General features: G+C 39.3%; 1 protein-coding gene and 1 long non-coding RNA gene across 2 annotated transcripts; both read right to left on the bottom strand.

Moving 5' to 3' along the window:
• Positions 1-834: 834 nt before the first annotated feature.
• Positions 835-1,512, bottom strand: LOC121678247. Its single transcript, XR_006021195.1, has 3 exons — positions 1,364-1,512; positions 1,008-1,118; positions 835-877 (listed from the first exon to the last, which is right to left on the bottom strand). It is a non-coding gene; the product is annotated as an uncharacterized LOC121678247 (long non-coding RNA).
• Positions 1,513-4,422: 2,910 nt separating this feature from the next.
• LOC121678515 lies at positions 4,423-13,237 on the bottom strand. Its single transcript, XM_042058122.1, is given in 7 exon segments — positions 4,423-4,669; positions 5,789-5,882; positions 5,972-6,041; positions 6,394-7,403; positions 10,661-10,774; positions 10,777-10,857; positions 12,201-13,237. Coding segments are annotated over 7 exon segments (1,998 nt in total). The 5' UTR covers positions 12,664-13,237; the 3' UTR covers positions 4,423-4,503.
• Between the last annotated feature and the right edge of the window lie 2,314 nt (positions 13,238-15,551).

Here is a 15,551-nt window from a genome sequence, read left to right on the forward strand (position 1 = left end):
ACACATTCATATAAAAACATCAAAGTATCTTATATCCATATCAATATACATATTCACGTAAAACATGTTATGACTCTTAATGTAAGTGTAAATAATAAAACACTTTGGTTTACAATATTTTGCCTGAGTAGCCACATTGTGTTTATATGCAGAAGGAAAAAAATATATTAATTTGCACGATAGCACTAATAACACCTTTATATGATCTATAAAATACCAATATTTGAGTTAGTAATCACTCCAACAAACCTTGTATGCTTTCAAGTTCATGTTAATACTTGTGTATGAGTGATGAAAATACAGTATCTTTTTGCCATAACCATTACACGTTGCAAAATTAACAAAGTCCTTGCAGTAACTTAGTAGCTATGATCTTAGATCTCATTCACAGTGCATACACCATAGAAATAAGTGAACGATATGTGTCTTCAAGTGTGATGTAGAGTCATATAGCGACATTTTAGAGTAGTATCTCAGAAAACAATGTGCAAGCCTTTGGGAAATATTAGCAAGCCTGTAAAAATGTACAATATATTGTTACAATGTTCATTACCTCAACAATAAATAAATCAATCAATCAATCAGAAAATACACTCCAATCCTTCCAATCATGAGGCGAGCCATTAAAAAGGCAAGAGTCTCAAAAGGCACCAAAGTTCAATTTCAAAAACTGGCAGAAATCCAACATGTTCTCCAGGAGAGTGTGCTAAGTAAAGGTCAACTGCAGTGGAGGCTGCTGTTTTCCCCCTCTTCAACTTCTGTTCCTCTGCATATATCCACTTTGACTTTCCACTTTTGAACCTTACTTGATCTACAGGACGTTCACATATTTTCAATAGCAGTGGTAGCCTCACCAATGACAGCAGGGGTTTTACATCTGTTGGAAGCAAAATGCAAACACAAACCTCAGAATAAGATGTTTTTCAACCACACAAATAAATAGCCTCAGACAGATTGTGTAAAATACCTTGTCTAATACATGTATGTAACTATATCAATCTGCTCACCTGGCATAGATCAGCGCTGAGTCATTACAAGTTCCATGGACCGGCTGACTCTCCCAAACTTCTCCTTACTCCTTTTCACCATATCTTCATGAACGAAAGCTGCCAGCTCCACTATGTCTTTGAGAGACAAATGCCATGCAATAGAATAATATAATTAAACAAAATGACACAACAATGAAATAGCACAACGATAATCTTAACCAATATATAAATTGCTATTGGACAAAAAAAAAAAAATCTAAAAGTTGTCTGTATTATTATAATTTGCATAATATATTATGCAATACTTTTCTATATGTATTTAACATCAATAAGAAAAATACCATTACAAAAAAACACCAAGTTGGGTAACTTACGTAGCCATTAGATCCTTTAGTAAAGGTAAGCTTACTTCCAAGTGGCCATATTCTGCCTTGGTGGGTATCTGTGAGAAGGATTAACGTTAGATTTACGTTAGACCATTATCAAGCTCTGAGTAACTTTATAACATTATCGAATGGTTCTGAGTTGCTCCCTCTAGCTTCTAACTAGATAGGCATTGACAAACAGGATGTTCTGGTGAACAAAGGCAACTCAACTAATTCATTTTCACCTAAACAAAATGACAGTGTTGAGAGTGATCATGCTTACTGCATGTATGCACATACGAGGCTTCTTTCACCTGCACTACCGTTTATATTAAACCAGCCTTTCAGGGAAGTTAGCAAGTATGTATGGCTAACAGTGCTAGGATATGCTCATAATCTATGGGCTAAGCTAGTTAGGATAATAGATAGATAGATAGATAGATAGATAGATAGATACTTTATTGATCCCCAGGGGAAATTCAAAGTCTCAGCAGCATACATACAACACAAACACATTCTTTAACAGCAGAAAGAGTAATTAAAGTATATAATATAAAAACACAACTAAGCAGTAAGGACAGTAGAAGATAAAGAATATGCTAAATATACTAAAATACAAATTATACTAACTAACACTTAATACAATATATAACAATATACTAAGATACAAATTACAAAAATACAAATTATACTAACAAACACTTAATCTAAATCAATTCTAAAAACAGTATCCACATAGTGGTGATTAATCAATCAGAGGCGCTTGCAATGACTGAGGCAGGGACTGAGCCTGTGATTCTCTGTGCATAGTAAGGTATGGTAAGGTGCTCTAATATGAAGGTATATTGGGTGCAAAAGTGGCGAGCACATTTAACTGCAGATTTTGCAAGGGCACACTAAAGTCATAAATGTGTAACAGTAAAGTTGAAGTTGTACATATTTTTTTATGTCTTGTTAACACAAAATAGGGGCTACGGGTTCACAAATCCTTTTTACAGGTACACAAATCCTATCCTGTGAGTCACAACTTTCAAGAGTCATGCACTCGACACTTTTGCTCCAATCGTTGCAGCGCAATTGGTGCGAAACACATTTGCACATCCTGAGTGCGATCCAGGATCCAGATCCGGCCGCCTTGTTTTCTCGATCGATTCGCTCGACGTGCACACATACAAATCTTTTTGCTCCTATTATATCACCTAGCCAGGAGCAAAAGTATCGTCACTCGTAGAAGCAGATTCGAGCACTTGTATCAATTGACTTGTAGTCGTGCAAGAAAATCAAAGCGATCTGTAGAATTTTATTAATGAGAAATTATTTCACAGATGCACAACTTCGGATGCGTTAGTTCACATTTGGGTTTACAAATGCATGAATGTTGTGCATGTTCTCAGATTATTAAACACGGATGTGCAAATGTGTTTCGCACCAATTGCGCTGCAACGATTGGAGCAAAAGTGTCGAGTGCATGACTCTTGAAAGTTGTGACTCACAGGATAGGATTTGTGTACCTGTAAAAAGGATTTGTGAACCCGTAGCCCCTATTTTGTGTTAACAAGACATAAAAAAAATATGTACAACTTTACTGTTACACATTTATGACTTTAGTGTGCCCTTGCAAAATCTGCAGTTAAATGTGCTCGCCACTTTTGCACCCAATATACCTTCATACTCTAAGGTGCTCTGTGTGAATGAGTGTCATGGTGGTAGTGCAATGGTGATAGTGCAAATGAGTAAGTCCAACAGTGCAGCAATGCAGAAATAAAGTAAAGTAAAGTCTATATATCTATATATTTAACTATTTAAGAAAATGTATAAGTGTGGCCACAGTTCGGCTGTGGCATGGGGGGGGGGGGGGGGGGGGTTATGCATATGTGCTAATGTGCTAATATAGCATGCAAACAGTGAGGCATAAAGACAGTGGTACAAGTGGCTAGTGGACAGACAGTACCAAACAATGATTGCTAGTGAAAGTTGGCTTCCACAAAAACTTAACATTGACATGGGAAATAGTAGATAAAACACACACACAAATCATTTCCTTACCATTTATCACGACAGTCATGCATTATTGAAGGAGTTTGAACTCCATTTAAAAATATCTGACTTCATAGCTAACCTAGGGAAAAATAACGGTTGCTCCCGTCCCGAATCTCCTCCCCCAACAACTTTTGAGTGACAGGCCACACTGTTAGACATTTCAGTGCCATTTTACAGTAACTAACTGGCAGCACTTTTGCCAGTAAGTTACTGTAATTCAGGTTTACAGTACCACTACTGTATCTCAATTGTACAGTAACAGTACTGTAGACACTATTACTGCTTATTATGGTTATGGGATTTGGCATATTATAACATTTTATTTATTTACCTGTTTAACTGTATTATACAGAAGTAGCCTGCTGCTAATAAAATGTACACAGCCAAACATTGAAAAATATAGACAAGTTTATTTAACTCAAAGTATACATTTCAATTCACATTTCATTTTGCCATTTGCACTCAAACAAGGAACCAGGCAAACAAAGGGGAAATTTGTTTTTGTATGTATTTTGTTGTGAGTACACATGGGCACAAAAGGATATGGGGACACGTTTGTGTGTCTGGATGTGTGTTTTTCTGTGTGGTTTGTGTGTTTTTTTTGTGTGGTCTCACATGGAGGATGGAGGATGTTTTGGTGGTCTGCAAGTATTTTTGGTAAAATCTGATTTATCTTACATAACTATCTGACAGTCAAGTATTTAACAAAATAACAACAGCAACAAAAATCTAGAAAAACAGACAAAAAGTGCCACTTTTAAATATTGGTGTATATAGTTCTGCAAGATGTTGCATTCAAATGGCATTTGTGAGTTGTCTTGGTCGTTCTTTTGGCTGTTTGCTTGAATAGCAGGAACCCCTTGAGCCCTGTGGCCATGGCGATAAGTGTGGGGTCAGCTACGTTCGGCCAATGGCCATGGCATTCAGCCGAGAGATTTAACCAGCCATAGACTCCACTAACCTCCACTGACCCGCTTCTTCATCTGGGCAGGACTAGCCTGAGTGCACTAACAATAAAAAAAATCAGCTCCAAAACCTTGGGCCAAACCCTCCAGAAACTATAAAACAGTCTACCAGAAAAATATGTTACCCTAATGTGACATTCACACCTAGTTTGAGTGCTGCCACTCAAATTGGGTCAGCCTAGACACAAATGACGCCACTCTGTTGTTGATTGGTAAGGCCTTTCTCTTCACCAACTGTCCTGTTTTTCGGCTCACTCCTGTTTTTGTTGTACACTTAGTTCCATCCTCGGGATTAATTCTCACAAAGAATCTGGACAAGATGAGAGTAGATAAAAAAAACAAAAAAAACATTAGATACGTAATCAATATGATGAAGGTGAAGCTTTCACATCCCCTTTGGGACATGCTACAATATAATTTCAATTTTCAATTTAATTTCACTTATAGAGCGCCAAAACATTACAAATGTCTCATGGTGCTTTACAGAGTCTTTATGTCACCAAACAGACAAAATTATGATAACTGGATCACAAATAAGCAGTTATAGTTAAGTTAAAAAAACATGATACCTTTTTGGGAAAACGGATATTTGCAGTCTACCCCAGAGTTAGATATGAGGATACCATTTTCCACTCTAAGCTGGCAATGCCCTGTTTAACACTGTTAGCCCAGCTAAGCATAATCACTGGAAGTCTGTGGGACCGTTAGCATATAGCTCCCTCTGGTAGTCCTGGGAGCTTAATTCTAACAGTCCCATACACTTATAACTAAGTATCACACGCAAAAAGAACAGAATGGTATGCATTTCCTTAAATAACACTGGAGCACACTGCAAACAAGCTAATTTCCCCCTAAAAAGTGTCATGTTCTGTTAAAACATAACTCTTGCCAAAATGCAACCTAGGGTCTTTTTGTGAATCAAACTAGTGGGGGCACTACTGTTTTGATGCGGTCATACTATGATGCTATTTTGTAGTGTACTAAGATGGCCCGACACAACATGAAACTTTGCTCGAAGTATCACCAGAGTCTCAACACATGAACTTGAGCATTGAGAACATTGTGTTCAGAGTTTACTTAAAAGAAAGGTTTTGAACAACTCACTTCTTGACTGGCAAGATGGCGGCAGAAAAACCAACTGCTAAAGTGAGTTGTTCAAAACCTTTCTTTTTACAATCACTTCTTATAACACCTGTACTAATGATCTGTAGGTACACACAAATACATTATGTATGGACAACATAAGTACGTGATATTATGATATTACATATTGTTACACTGCATTTAGTGTGTAGATACACTAGATAGAACAAGGGCCCCGTAAAATAAAGTCACCATATTTACTTACCATTGTATCAATTCCAGGGTTGCACAGGCAGGTTCCTGGTACTCTATGTTAAAAACATAGAAGCTGGAAAAGAATACTGACAGGGCATCAGTGAAACTTAAGTGCTCATCCAAGACAAAGGCCACCTTCCCCTCCATGCTCACCATCCATTTTGTGGAAGTCAGTAATGTGTTCCCTGAAAGATGAAAAATACACACTTTAAAGAAATATTCTTCAGTCCTTGTACAGTAAAAACTTCTCTCTAAGTTCTGAACCATCTCTTACCAAGCACGATCAGTCGAGGTGTGATAGGAAGGTCCATGTCATTCTCAATTGAAGTTGCCGTTGCAAATGTCTTAAAACATAAAGCACAGGGTTACACTAAGAGTGACTTCTTTCATTTGCCAATAATTGGTCTACATTTTTAAAAGTTGATCTTCATTTAGCCATAATATATATTATATTAGGCTGCGAGCTAGAGGGCCTTACAATGAAAATCAAGTGGACAGCATATACATTTTGGCCTCTTTTATTAATAGAAAGCTAATTAAACCACTCAAACCATACATTTTCTAAAAGTTTATGTTCTCTAGATGTGATTAAACATGCATTGACACATGTCCTACCTTCCTCTAGGTCATGAAAATATTCCTAGCTTGCGGCCTATATATATTAAATCAAATGGAATATATTGTTTCTGTACTTACATCTGCTAACACGAAGATGGACTCCTCCTTTTCGTTGAAGTGCTTCATCATTAGGAGCACTGCTCCAATAGCCGTCTGGTTGTTGTTTGACGTCTCCATCCCCCGTAGCAGACTCTGAATGCTATTGTCGTGCTGTTCTTGAAAGTAATTAATGATCCGTTTTCCCTTAGTCATAAGTGCTTCTCCAAGACGAGTAGTTATATCGATGCCTGTCAAATTCTTGAAATGTTCGCAAACTCCTCGCTTGGTGAAAAGGAAAGGCCACTGGTCTTTCATCTCAGACATTGTAGGAGGGGGGCATGCGTTAATCATATGTCGTTGGTAGATGTATGTTAGAGACATTGATATGTCAACTTCTGGCATTTCAACAGCCCTGGGCCCAACGGACTGGAATATGGTGGTCAAATTGTGTCTCCTCTGCTCCAAGGATTCCGCAGACTCTCCATCCGGAAGTAATTTTGGCTGCCAGTTAATGCAACCATAACTGTCTGCCTTGCATCGGACAGTTTTGGTGGAGGTGCCCGGATCCTCACCGTCCCTCGTCCTCGGTTTCCGTATACGATCAACGGTGTTATTGCGATTCACATGTTCAATTCTGGTTTTCAACTGATTAACAAGCGAATGGTACCCAGTGCCGAGCTGTTCTCCATCTACTGATGTGTCAGCAAAGGTCAAGGGATGCTTTGAGACAATCATTTTTGCCATTTCAACACAGGCAGTCCTGTTAGGATTGGCACAATGTTCTTGCATGGCACCCACCACTGTTCTGATCATGGATCTTCTATCAGCAGGATCAGCCCTCTTCCCTCTTGATATGCTGCGTGACAGTCTGGCTGGCATCTTGTCCCAAGGAATAGCAAAGTTCTGAACCCATGCATTCTGATTCTGTATCAAAGTGGAGGTGGTGGCCGTGCGAGGAGGTGTGTGGCGATGTTCCTCTGTCAGAGATGTGTCCAGTAACGACAGGGACTGCGTTGGTTCGTCTGGGACACTGGCTGTACCATTTCCCTCTGAAGACAAAATAAACACAATATATACTGTATAACGGTTTTCATTATTTACACACGTACTACCCCTCCCCCACCACACACACACAGTTTTTGTTCCGTGAATAAGGTCATTTTTCTCTTTTCTTTTGAAATTTGAATATTACAGCAAAAGAATATTTCTTAGGATGGCTCCATCACAATCAGTCTATATATTCTATCAATGGACATAACAAATAAATTCTAAGGGTCATTTTATGTCAAAACAACTGATTTTGGGGAAACCCCACACACTTTGGTTTAAAAATAGAAGGGGATATTTATTTGTGTACTGCTTCAAAGGTCTAAACATGGTTGAAAAACACAAATTCTTCTTTTTTTTACTATATAAGAGAAGATGCTATTACCCTGCAAGATCATCTAGACAAAACGTTTTCTATTGTCACATAATATATCAATCAGTGTACCAGTATGTAAAGTACAAGTCTGCTACTGTCATTACAAATAGGCAAGGTCATTTATCACTAAATTAACACTACAGATATAAACACTCGCCCGAGACATTTTCCTTCTTGGTCAACCTGCACAAGTAGCCTAGTCAAAATTGACAAGCAGCTAAACTAATTGACTAAGCATGCTAAGCTTGACATCCAAACAGTATTCTAACGTTAGATTAGAGATATGGCTTGATTGCTTAAAGGCGCTCTAAGCGATGCTGGGTAACGTCACTTCTGTTGACTTTAAAACAAAACAGAGAGCTAGCTCGCTACTTCCTCCTCCTCCCTCCCGTGCTGCTCTCGTGCAATTGAAACTCTCCTAAATGCGCATCTCGTCTGTGATTTGCTGGAACAGTTTGTTATGTTTTTATGGGCTTTGCCCAGGTTGTTTTTGTTGCCGTTTTTGGAGCCTGGGCTGTCCACAGAGATCGCATATTTTTACAGTGTATTCAGGACACAGACAGCTAGCGGTTGGTTAGGTGATGTTTGCAGTAAGTGACATAAAATGTTTTAGCCTAAAAAACGCATGACATCGCTTAGAGCACCTTTAACTTAACTTACTTTAGTCTTCCCAATTTACTATGTTGTGACAAGACCTTAGCAGAGTTAACTTGAATGCAGCAGTTCTGAACTAATTTGCGCAACATGGTCACGATGATAAGTGGATAAGTGGACAACAATCCTTCAACAATTGACCTGTCGCTAAGCCCCGCCCCCCATTGTTACCGTGTGAAACTCTGACAAACACACCAGACTTGATTAGAAATACATTATGGAGAATGGCAGCTGACAGGATACAAGGATACAAGGAAGTTTATTGTCACATGCATATAGTTACTGGAAGTAAGAAATGCAGTGAAATTATGTCTGGTGTCAGCCTATTTGTGCATTAATGGGGGGGGTAAAAAGTGCAGTAGAAGAGGGGTTTAGTAGATTAAGTGGCAAGGGCTGCATAAAAAAGGTGGGGGAGGATTGGGATTGGGTGGGGGGCACCAACAAGGAGCACCCAAGAGCAACAGGGGCAAGGAAAAACTCCCTTACCAAGGAAGAAACCTTGGGCAGATCCACGGCTCAAGGGGCTAACCCAACTGCCAGGGGTCTTGGTGTGTGTGTTGGGGAGATGACAGGGGAGATGGGATAGTGTGCTGTGTATGTGGGGAGAGGGCAGTGTGCAATATGTGTGTTGGAGAAGCTTCCTATCAAAGCAGGCTTTGAGGACGTTTTGGTTGATAAATGATTTAATTTCCTCCAGAAGCAATCAAAAGGGGCTTAATTATGATATGGAGGGGTATATTCAAAACTTTTAAAACGTATACAAGGTGACAAGCTTAAAGTGGAGGCGAGTAGCCAGATCACCGTGCAAAAAACACTGACGTTAATGCTAGCTAGCTAGCTAGTTGAAGATTGAGACTGAGTGGCTATATTAACATTCGATGTAGTAAGAATATAGTAGTTGGCTAATGAGCATTTTCATCTTGGGATTTAACAGGGAACCTGGTTACTGTGCCCACGTTGTTGGCTTAGTAGCCTACATTACGTCGAGCTGTTGCAAATGCGTGCACAACGTTTGACCATGGTTATCCGTCGGGGTTTTTTGAGGAAATAAACTCCATAAATAACCATTAATTTGTAATTTTATGCCTCCTCCCTGTTGTTTCCTATGGAGTTGTTCGAGCTGATGTCCGAGTCTGTTGAGGCTGGACTGTCATTGGCTCATCTGCGTTCTAAGGGTGGCACTTAGCGACAGGTCAATTATTAATGTTTTGTTAAAGCTACATTTGCCCACAAGCGCAATTTACGGAAGCTGCACCATAAATGTCACAGCTGACATTACAAGATGTCATACACTACTCTGCACAATGACAATAAAGTTGAATCTAATCTAATCTAATCTAATCTAATATTGGTGTGATACCTGTGTGTGTGTCACTGGTTGATTTGACATGAATGGTCCCCTGAACATCTAACATAACAATATCTTAAAACATAACTAATTTAATTTGAACATTTCAAAACACAATATATACTGAACTATTGGTTTTGATTATTTACAGTATGTACAAACCACATTTACGTCCATTTAGGCCATCCTTAAAAATAACCTGACCGACCCAATACCCCCCCCCCCCCCCCCCCACACACACACACACACAGTTGTTGTCCCGTGAAAATTTTCATTTTTCTCTCATTTTGTAATTTGAAGACTGGTGGAGGAAACATTCACAGACCCCCACCCAAACACCTTTTGGATATTACAGCAAAACAATATTTCTAAAGATGGCTCCATCACAATCAATCTATATATTCTATCAATGGACATTACAATTCTAAAAAGGGTCATTTTATGTCAAAACAACTGATTTCGGGGAAACCCCACACACTTTGGTTTTAAAAAAGAAGGGGATATTTATTTGTGTACTGCTTCAAAGGCATAAACATGGTTGAAAAACTCGAATTATTATTTTTTTACTATAAATGAGAGGATGCTATTACCTTGCAAGATCATCTGGACAAAAAGGTTTGTATTGTCACATAATATACCTATTAGTGTACCAGTATATAAAGCACAAGTCTAAGTTGATATATGGACTGGCTATATCTGGGAGAATTTTGGTCTGATACCTGTGCGTGTGTCATTGGTTGATTTGACATAAAATGTCCTTTGAACGTTTAACATGGCAATATCTTAAAACATAACTCATTTCATTTTAACCTTTTGACATTAAAAAACACAATATTTAAGGAACATTTAACAAACATGTTGGTTTACATGCATTTTCTCACCCTTTTGTTGGAAAGCTCTCATGAATAAGCGATACTCTAAAGGCGTTAAATGATTCTGCAGGTCCTCTTTCTCTACCACAGTCAGGTGGCTTTTCTTCCGCACTCCCACTACAGATGTTCAATCAGCATGTTTAAACGCTCATCATCCAGATCTGGAAGGATTTTTTTAATCTCTTGAATGCATTCAGCTTCCATATCTACAATGAAGAACACACTGAATGATGCAAAGAAACAACAGGGAGGTCCAAGGTATTGTAAACTGGCAGTGGATAATAGTCCTGCAGACTATCTGCATTTACACACAAATATTTGTTGTGTGACTGAAATATGTGGTGAACACCATGATCAATTAGGAATACTGAGTCATGCACCAACACAACAAAGTGCACCTGTTCCTCATCTATGAATATGAGGGATATTTTACCAAAGATTATAGTGTCACCAGTGTGCTCCAGAACAACAATGAGGCCTTTGGTGTATTTAGTCCCTTTATATGTCACTGCAGATACCTCAGAAGTTTTGCTTTTATCGATGTCTGATGCTTCTAACACACTCTGAATTTCACTGTTGTATGATAGTTCATCAATTTCAGTTGCTTCGCCTGCAACCTGGATGAGCGGAGGAAATAACTGACCACTGCTGAGGTATGACTGAAGTAGCTGGTGTCGTTCAACTAACGTTTTACTTAAGTTTAAGAAATTGTGAAGTTTCCGGGCACACTGCTTAAAATAGGAATGCTTGCTTTCAAATCTCAGTGTCCAAACACGTATAAGTGGTCCAAATTTCAAGATAAGGTCCGGATAATGCAACAAGTAGTGATGCTTTGGTTTTAGGGTGTGGTCAGGGAACAGAGTTTTGCGCAAGACTACATATTCCTCTAACAACACTTTCAGATATGCAACCTCATTAAGATGAATTCTGGGTGCACAAATGAATTCTGTGATTTCCTTCAGTTTAAGGCACAACTGCCAAACCTCACTTTCAATAGGATCCTTGATCCACCTACCAACATAGATTGGTAAAAGCCGTAGTAAACACCAATTTTGCACTGCTGAGCCACTGAGCTTTTTAGCATTTAGCTTCAACGGACACGGTTGATTGTGTGAATCATTCCCTAGAAGTTTTGTTTGTAAGATTGCCCGGTTTATCTGATCATAGGTGAAATGCTTTTCAGATTTAACCAAATAGTCAATGTAGAGGGCCAAATCATTTGCCACAACTCCCTCAAAGAGGTCATGCCCAAGACACGGAGGAAGACCGGTGGAGACATGGAAAGACCTCAGGGAGTTAAAAATTGAATCCCTTTTAATCCCATTTATCAAATCAGTGTCAGAAGTCAGTTGCTGAACACTCTGATTATAGTTTGTCGGTGTTCTACATAGGCCAAGTGCTAGGGGTGATTGCTGAAATGTGTGCCTGTCAATCAAGCAGTACCTGCAAAAGTGATGGCTACTACTGAAATTTTCTGTAAAGCCACCAATGCAGTGAGAACCTAGATTATCGCCACACATTGCAACAAGTGAAGCCTTAAGGTACTTACCATCAACAGACGGAAACCCTGTTTCCTCCAGGTCTTTCAGATCTTCAATGAGGCGAGCAAACACTTTCTTCTCACCAAAATCTTTGAAGTCTTCCTCCCTGCAAAGTAACACAAGCTGTGTTGGGTCAACAGTTGAACGATTGTGAGGCAATATTTCTCCAATTGTCATGTAAATGGCCATAATTTTGTGTTTCTTTTTGCCAGAGCCAAGTGGGTTTGCAACTTCAAATGAATCCTGGTAAAGGATAATAGAGACTGAAGAGGGAGATTCCTGCATTAAGGCATTTTTTTGGACATTTTTACCATCACTAACATCATTCAAAACTATATCCAGCCGGACATTTGATTTTGATTGTAAATACTGATCCCTAACAGTAGACTGCCTAAACAAAGCAGAAAGTGTTTCCTTCAGCGGGACATATTGACAAAAGCGTTCCTTCCCTTTGCTATTTCCCAGGTACATCTGGGCAGGTGCAACATAATCAAAATTTTATTTGAAGTATGTTTGTCTTGTTCTGTCTGATCTTAAAGCACCTTCATTATAAATAGATAAAAGATCCTATTGCTCAAGTTCCCTGACTAGCTTGTGTATCTCTTCATTGGGGATGTGCAACTCTGTTAACTTTTGTTTCAGCTTTTCAAGTATATGTTTCATTCCACTGCTGTGAACCTCCTGAAACTCATCAATAATGCACTGTATTGTTGTAGCTGGCAAAAGTAATTTGGCCTGCATTTTTAAATAAAACAAAGCCAAATTCTTCACAAATGTATCTGCCTCTTTTCCAGAGTCCGTATCCATTCCATCTATTGATGGCTCATCTGTAGCGTCAGTAACCTCAATGTGTGGCTGTTCATGTGAGGGTTGTGTTACTCTTGACTGTCTATGTTTTCTAGATATGTGAGTTCCAAAGGATTGTCTTACTCGGAACTGTTTTGAGCAACCTTCATAGGGACACTTGACGTTTTTGCCATTTCTTATATGCAATCTCAAATGAGCGCACAAGGACGCAAAGTTGTTCGACACATAATCGCATCCCTGAACATTGCATCTGATAGAGTCACAGTGTTGAAGCGCTACGTTTTGTGGGGATTCGTTAGGAATGTGATTTCTATGCATGTGCGATCTCAAGGCAGAACATGTTCTGAAATTACCAGGGCACTGTTCTATGCCACACCGAAATCTGAAGTTGGCCAAATTTCGATGGGTTTTTGCGTGGAAACAAAACGTTTTCAAGTTCACCGTTTGATGAGGACAAATCTTGCAATAATACATTTTGTAACCACACTACATTTGCAAATGACACGAAAGCTGATTAAAACTATTCGAATAACTTACAAGGTTAGCCCATGCACGCAAAACCATGCACGTCTAATGAGACTAATCTTCTGCACTGCGGTAATATTCTGTGTTGCGTTGGTCTACTTTCCCGGGCACAAGCCTAATGCCACACCCACTTCTCCCGAAACTCAGAAAGATGGATACATTTTGTGGGAAAATTCAGCTATGCAGACATGTCCAACAATATCCCGCCCGCCTAAAACCATGCAGCTAGCTAGCTAGCTACTCTGACCTAACACCTTTGCCCTATCAACTACTCAAACTTTCATTGAAAATAAATATGAAGCAAGGCTAAACACTTGTAAGCAAAGACATGGGCTTTAATGTAGACAACACAGAGATGATTATTATAACGTTACCTAGATCGCGCCCTCCTGCAAGCTAGCACCTAGAGCTAACTGCTGGCTAACTTCACATGCAACCCTGTAAACCATTCGGCGCTATCCAGTCCAAACCACTTACTTTGATAAAGACTAAATATGAAACAAAATAAACACACAAAACCACAAAGCCCATTGGCATTCTGGTGCTACCAATCACTGAAATGGGGTAGCCTAAAGCTAGCGTTAGCTAACTTTACTATGACAAACACCTAGCATGCTAGCAGCTAAACTCAATAGCCAGAGCAGTTGCCAATTTTAATAAAACATCGGGAACCGGGAATATAAAACTAGGTTTCAGGGCAGGACAGGACAGGCTATCAAAAACGGGGTTGTCTGAACTAGTCACAGTAGAATCTATCATACATTGGCTATAACGGTAGATAGCTAAGCTGTATGAATGTTAGCAGGTGTGTTCGCAGAAAGTTTATGGTAGTGCTATATTATATCGGTTGCTATTTCAACAAAAACTAAAATGAAAAGAAGACCTGGTGGAGAAGGTTTTCATGTGGCTGTTTTGTTAAGGTACATACCTTTTTGTCCAGTGCTCAACCAGTCAAGTGTCCATGGTGCAGCGCTCTCAATCATGTGGCGAAATAGCATCCTTTGAGATGAAGGGCACTTGCTTGGGGTCGCAGGTGACGTAGGCTACCGCATTTTTTTTTTTAAATGGTAACTTACAGTAATTTTAAAAAACCTGGTGACTTACCACACTTATTACGCAAAATTCCCCATACATACAGTAAGTTACTGAAATAATCATTTAAAGTATTTTACTGTGTGATATGAAGTAAAGTACTGTAGAAATTGCTGAAATGTCTAACAGTGCATGTACTTTTTGTACCCTTAGGTACAAATGTCCCTTTGCGAAAAGGTACATTAATGATCCAAGAACGGTACATATTAGTACTTTTGGGGCTCAATTTTGTTCCCTTTAAGGTACAGGGTCAAAAGTTGTACCTAAAAGAACAAAAATGTACCCAAACCGTACCCCTATTTTTGAGAGTATACACACATACACAAACACACGCTACTACAACAATGTTAGTTGTCGGTGCTGGCATGTGGCAGAGGGGGAGAGATGTTATGCTCACATTTTAAGTAGTCTCTTTGATAAGAAAATCTGCCTGACTCTCCAGTAGCTGTGATGAGTCACCTGTCCTAAATCCAACCCTCCTTCACTCACACACACACACACACACACACACACACACACACAGCATACAGTACTGTAGACTGAAAGAGCCATAATCCTGAAGTACTGCTCTGTTATTGCTTTTACTCATCGTGTATCTCCAAGAGTTCTGTGATGTTCCTGGCAATCTGATAAAGACACGCTTTTGAGCTGAGAGGATGTTCTATCACAGACGGATCAGGAGCACCACCACACACATACGAAACAGTGACAACAGCACTGAAAAATCACTGCACCGACTGTACGGAATGCTTACAAAGAGTTCATCGAGTGACATGGTGAGTTGAGCTCAACTCCCTTCTACTTTCTTCCAGATTCACCACAAACTATGAACATTTTTACGTATATCAAGAAAGAGCCAAGCCCTTGACTCTACCAATGTCCGCCCTTTCACTTGACCAGTTGAGTAACACTGACTGGATCATTAAATTATTCAC

This window comes from Alosa sapidissima, chromosome 12 (genome assembly GCF_018492685.1).
Source record: "Alosa sapidissima isolate fAloSap1 chromosome 12, fAloSap1.pri, whole genome shotgun sequence".
NCBI classification, from domain to species: Eukaryota; Metazoa; Chordata; class Actinopteri; order Clupeiformes; family Clupeidae; genus Alosa; species Alosa sapidissima.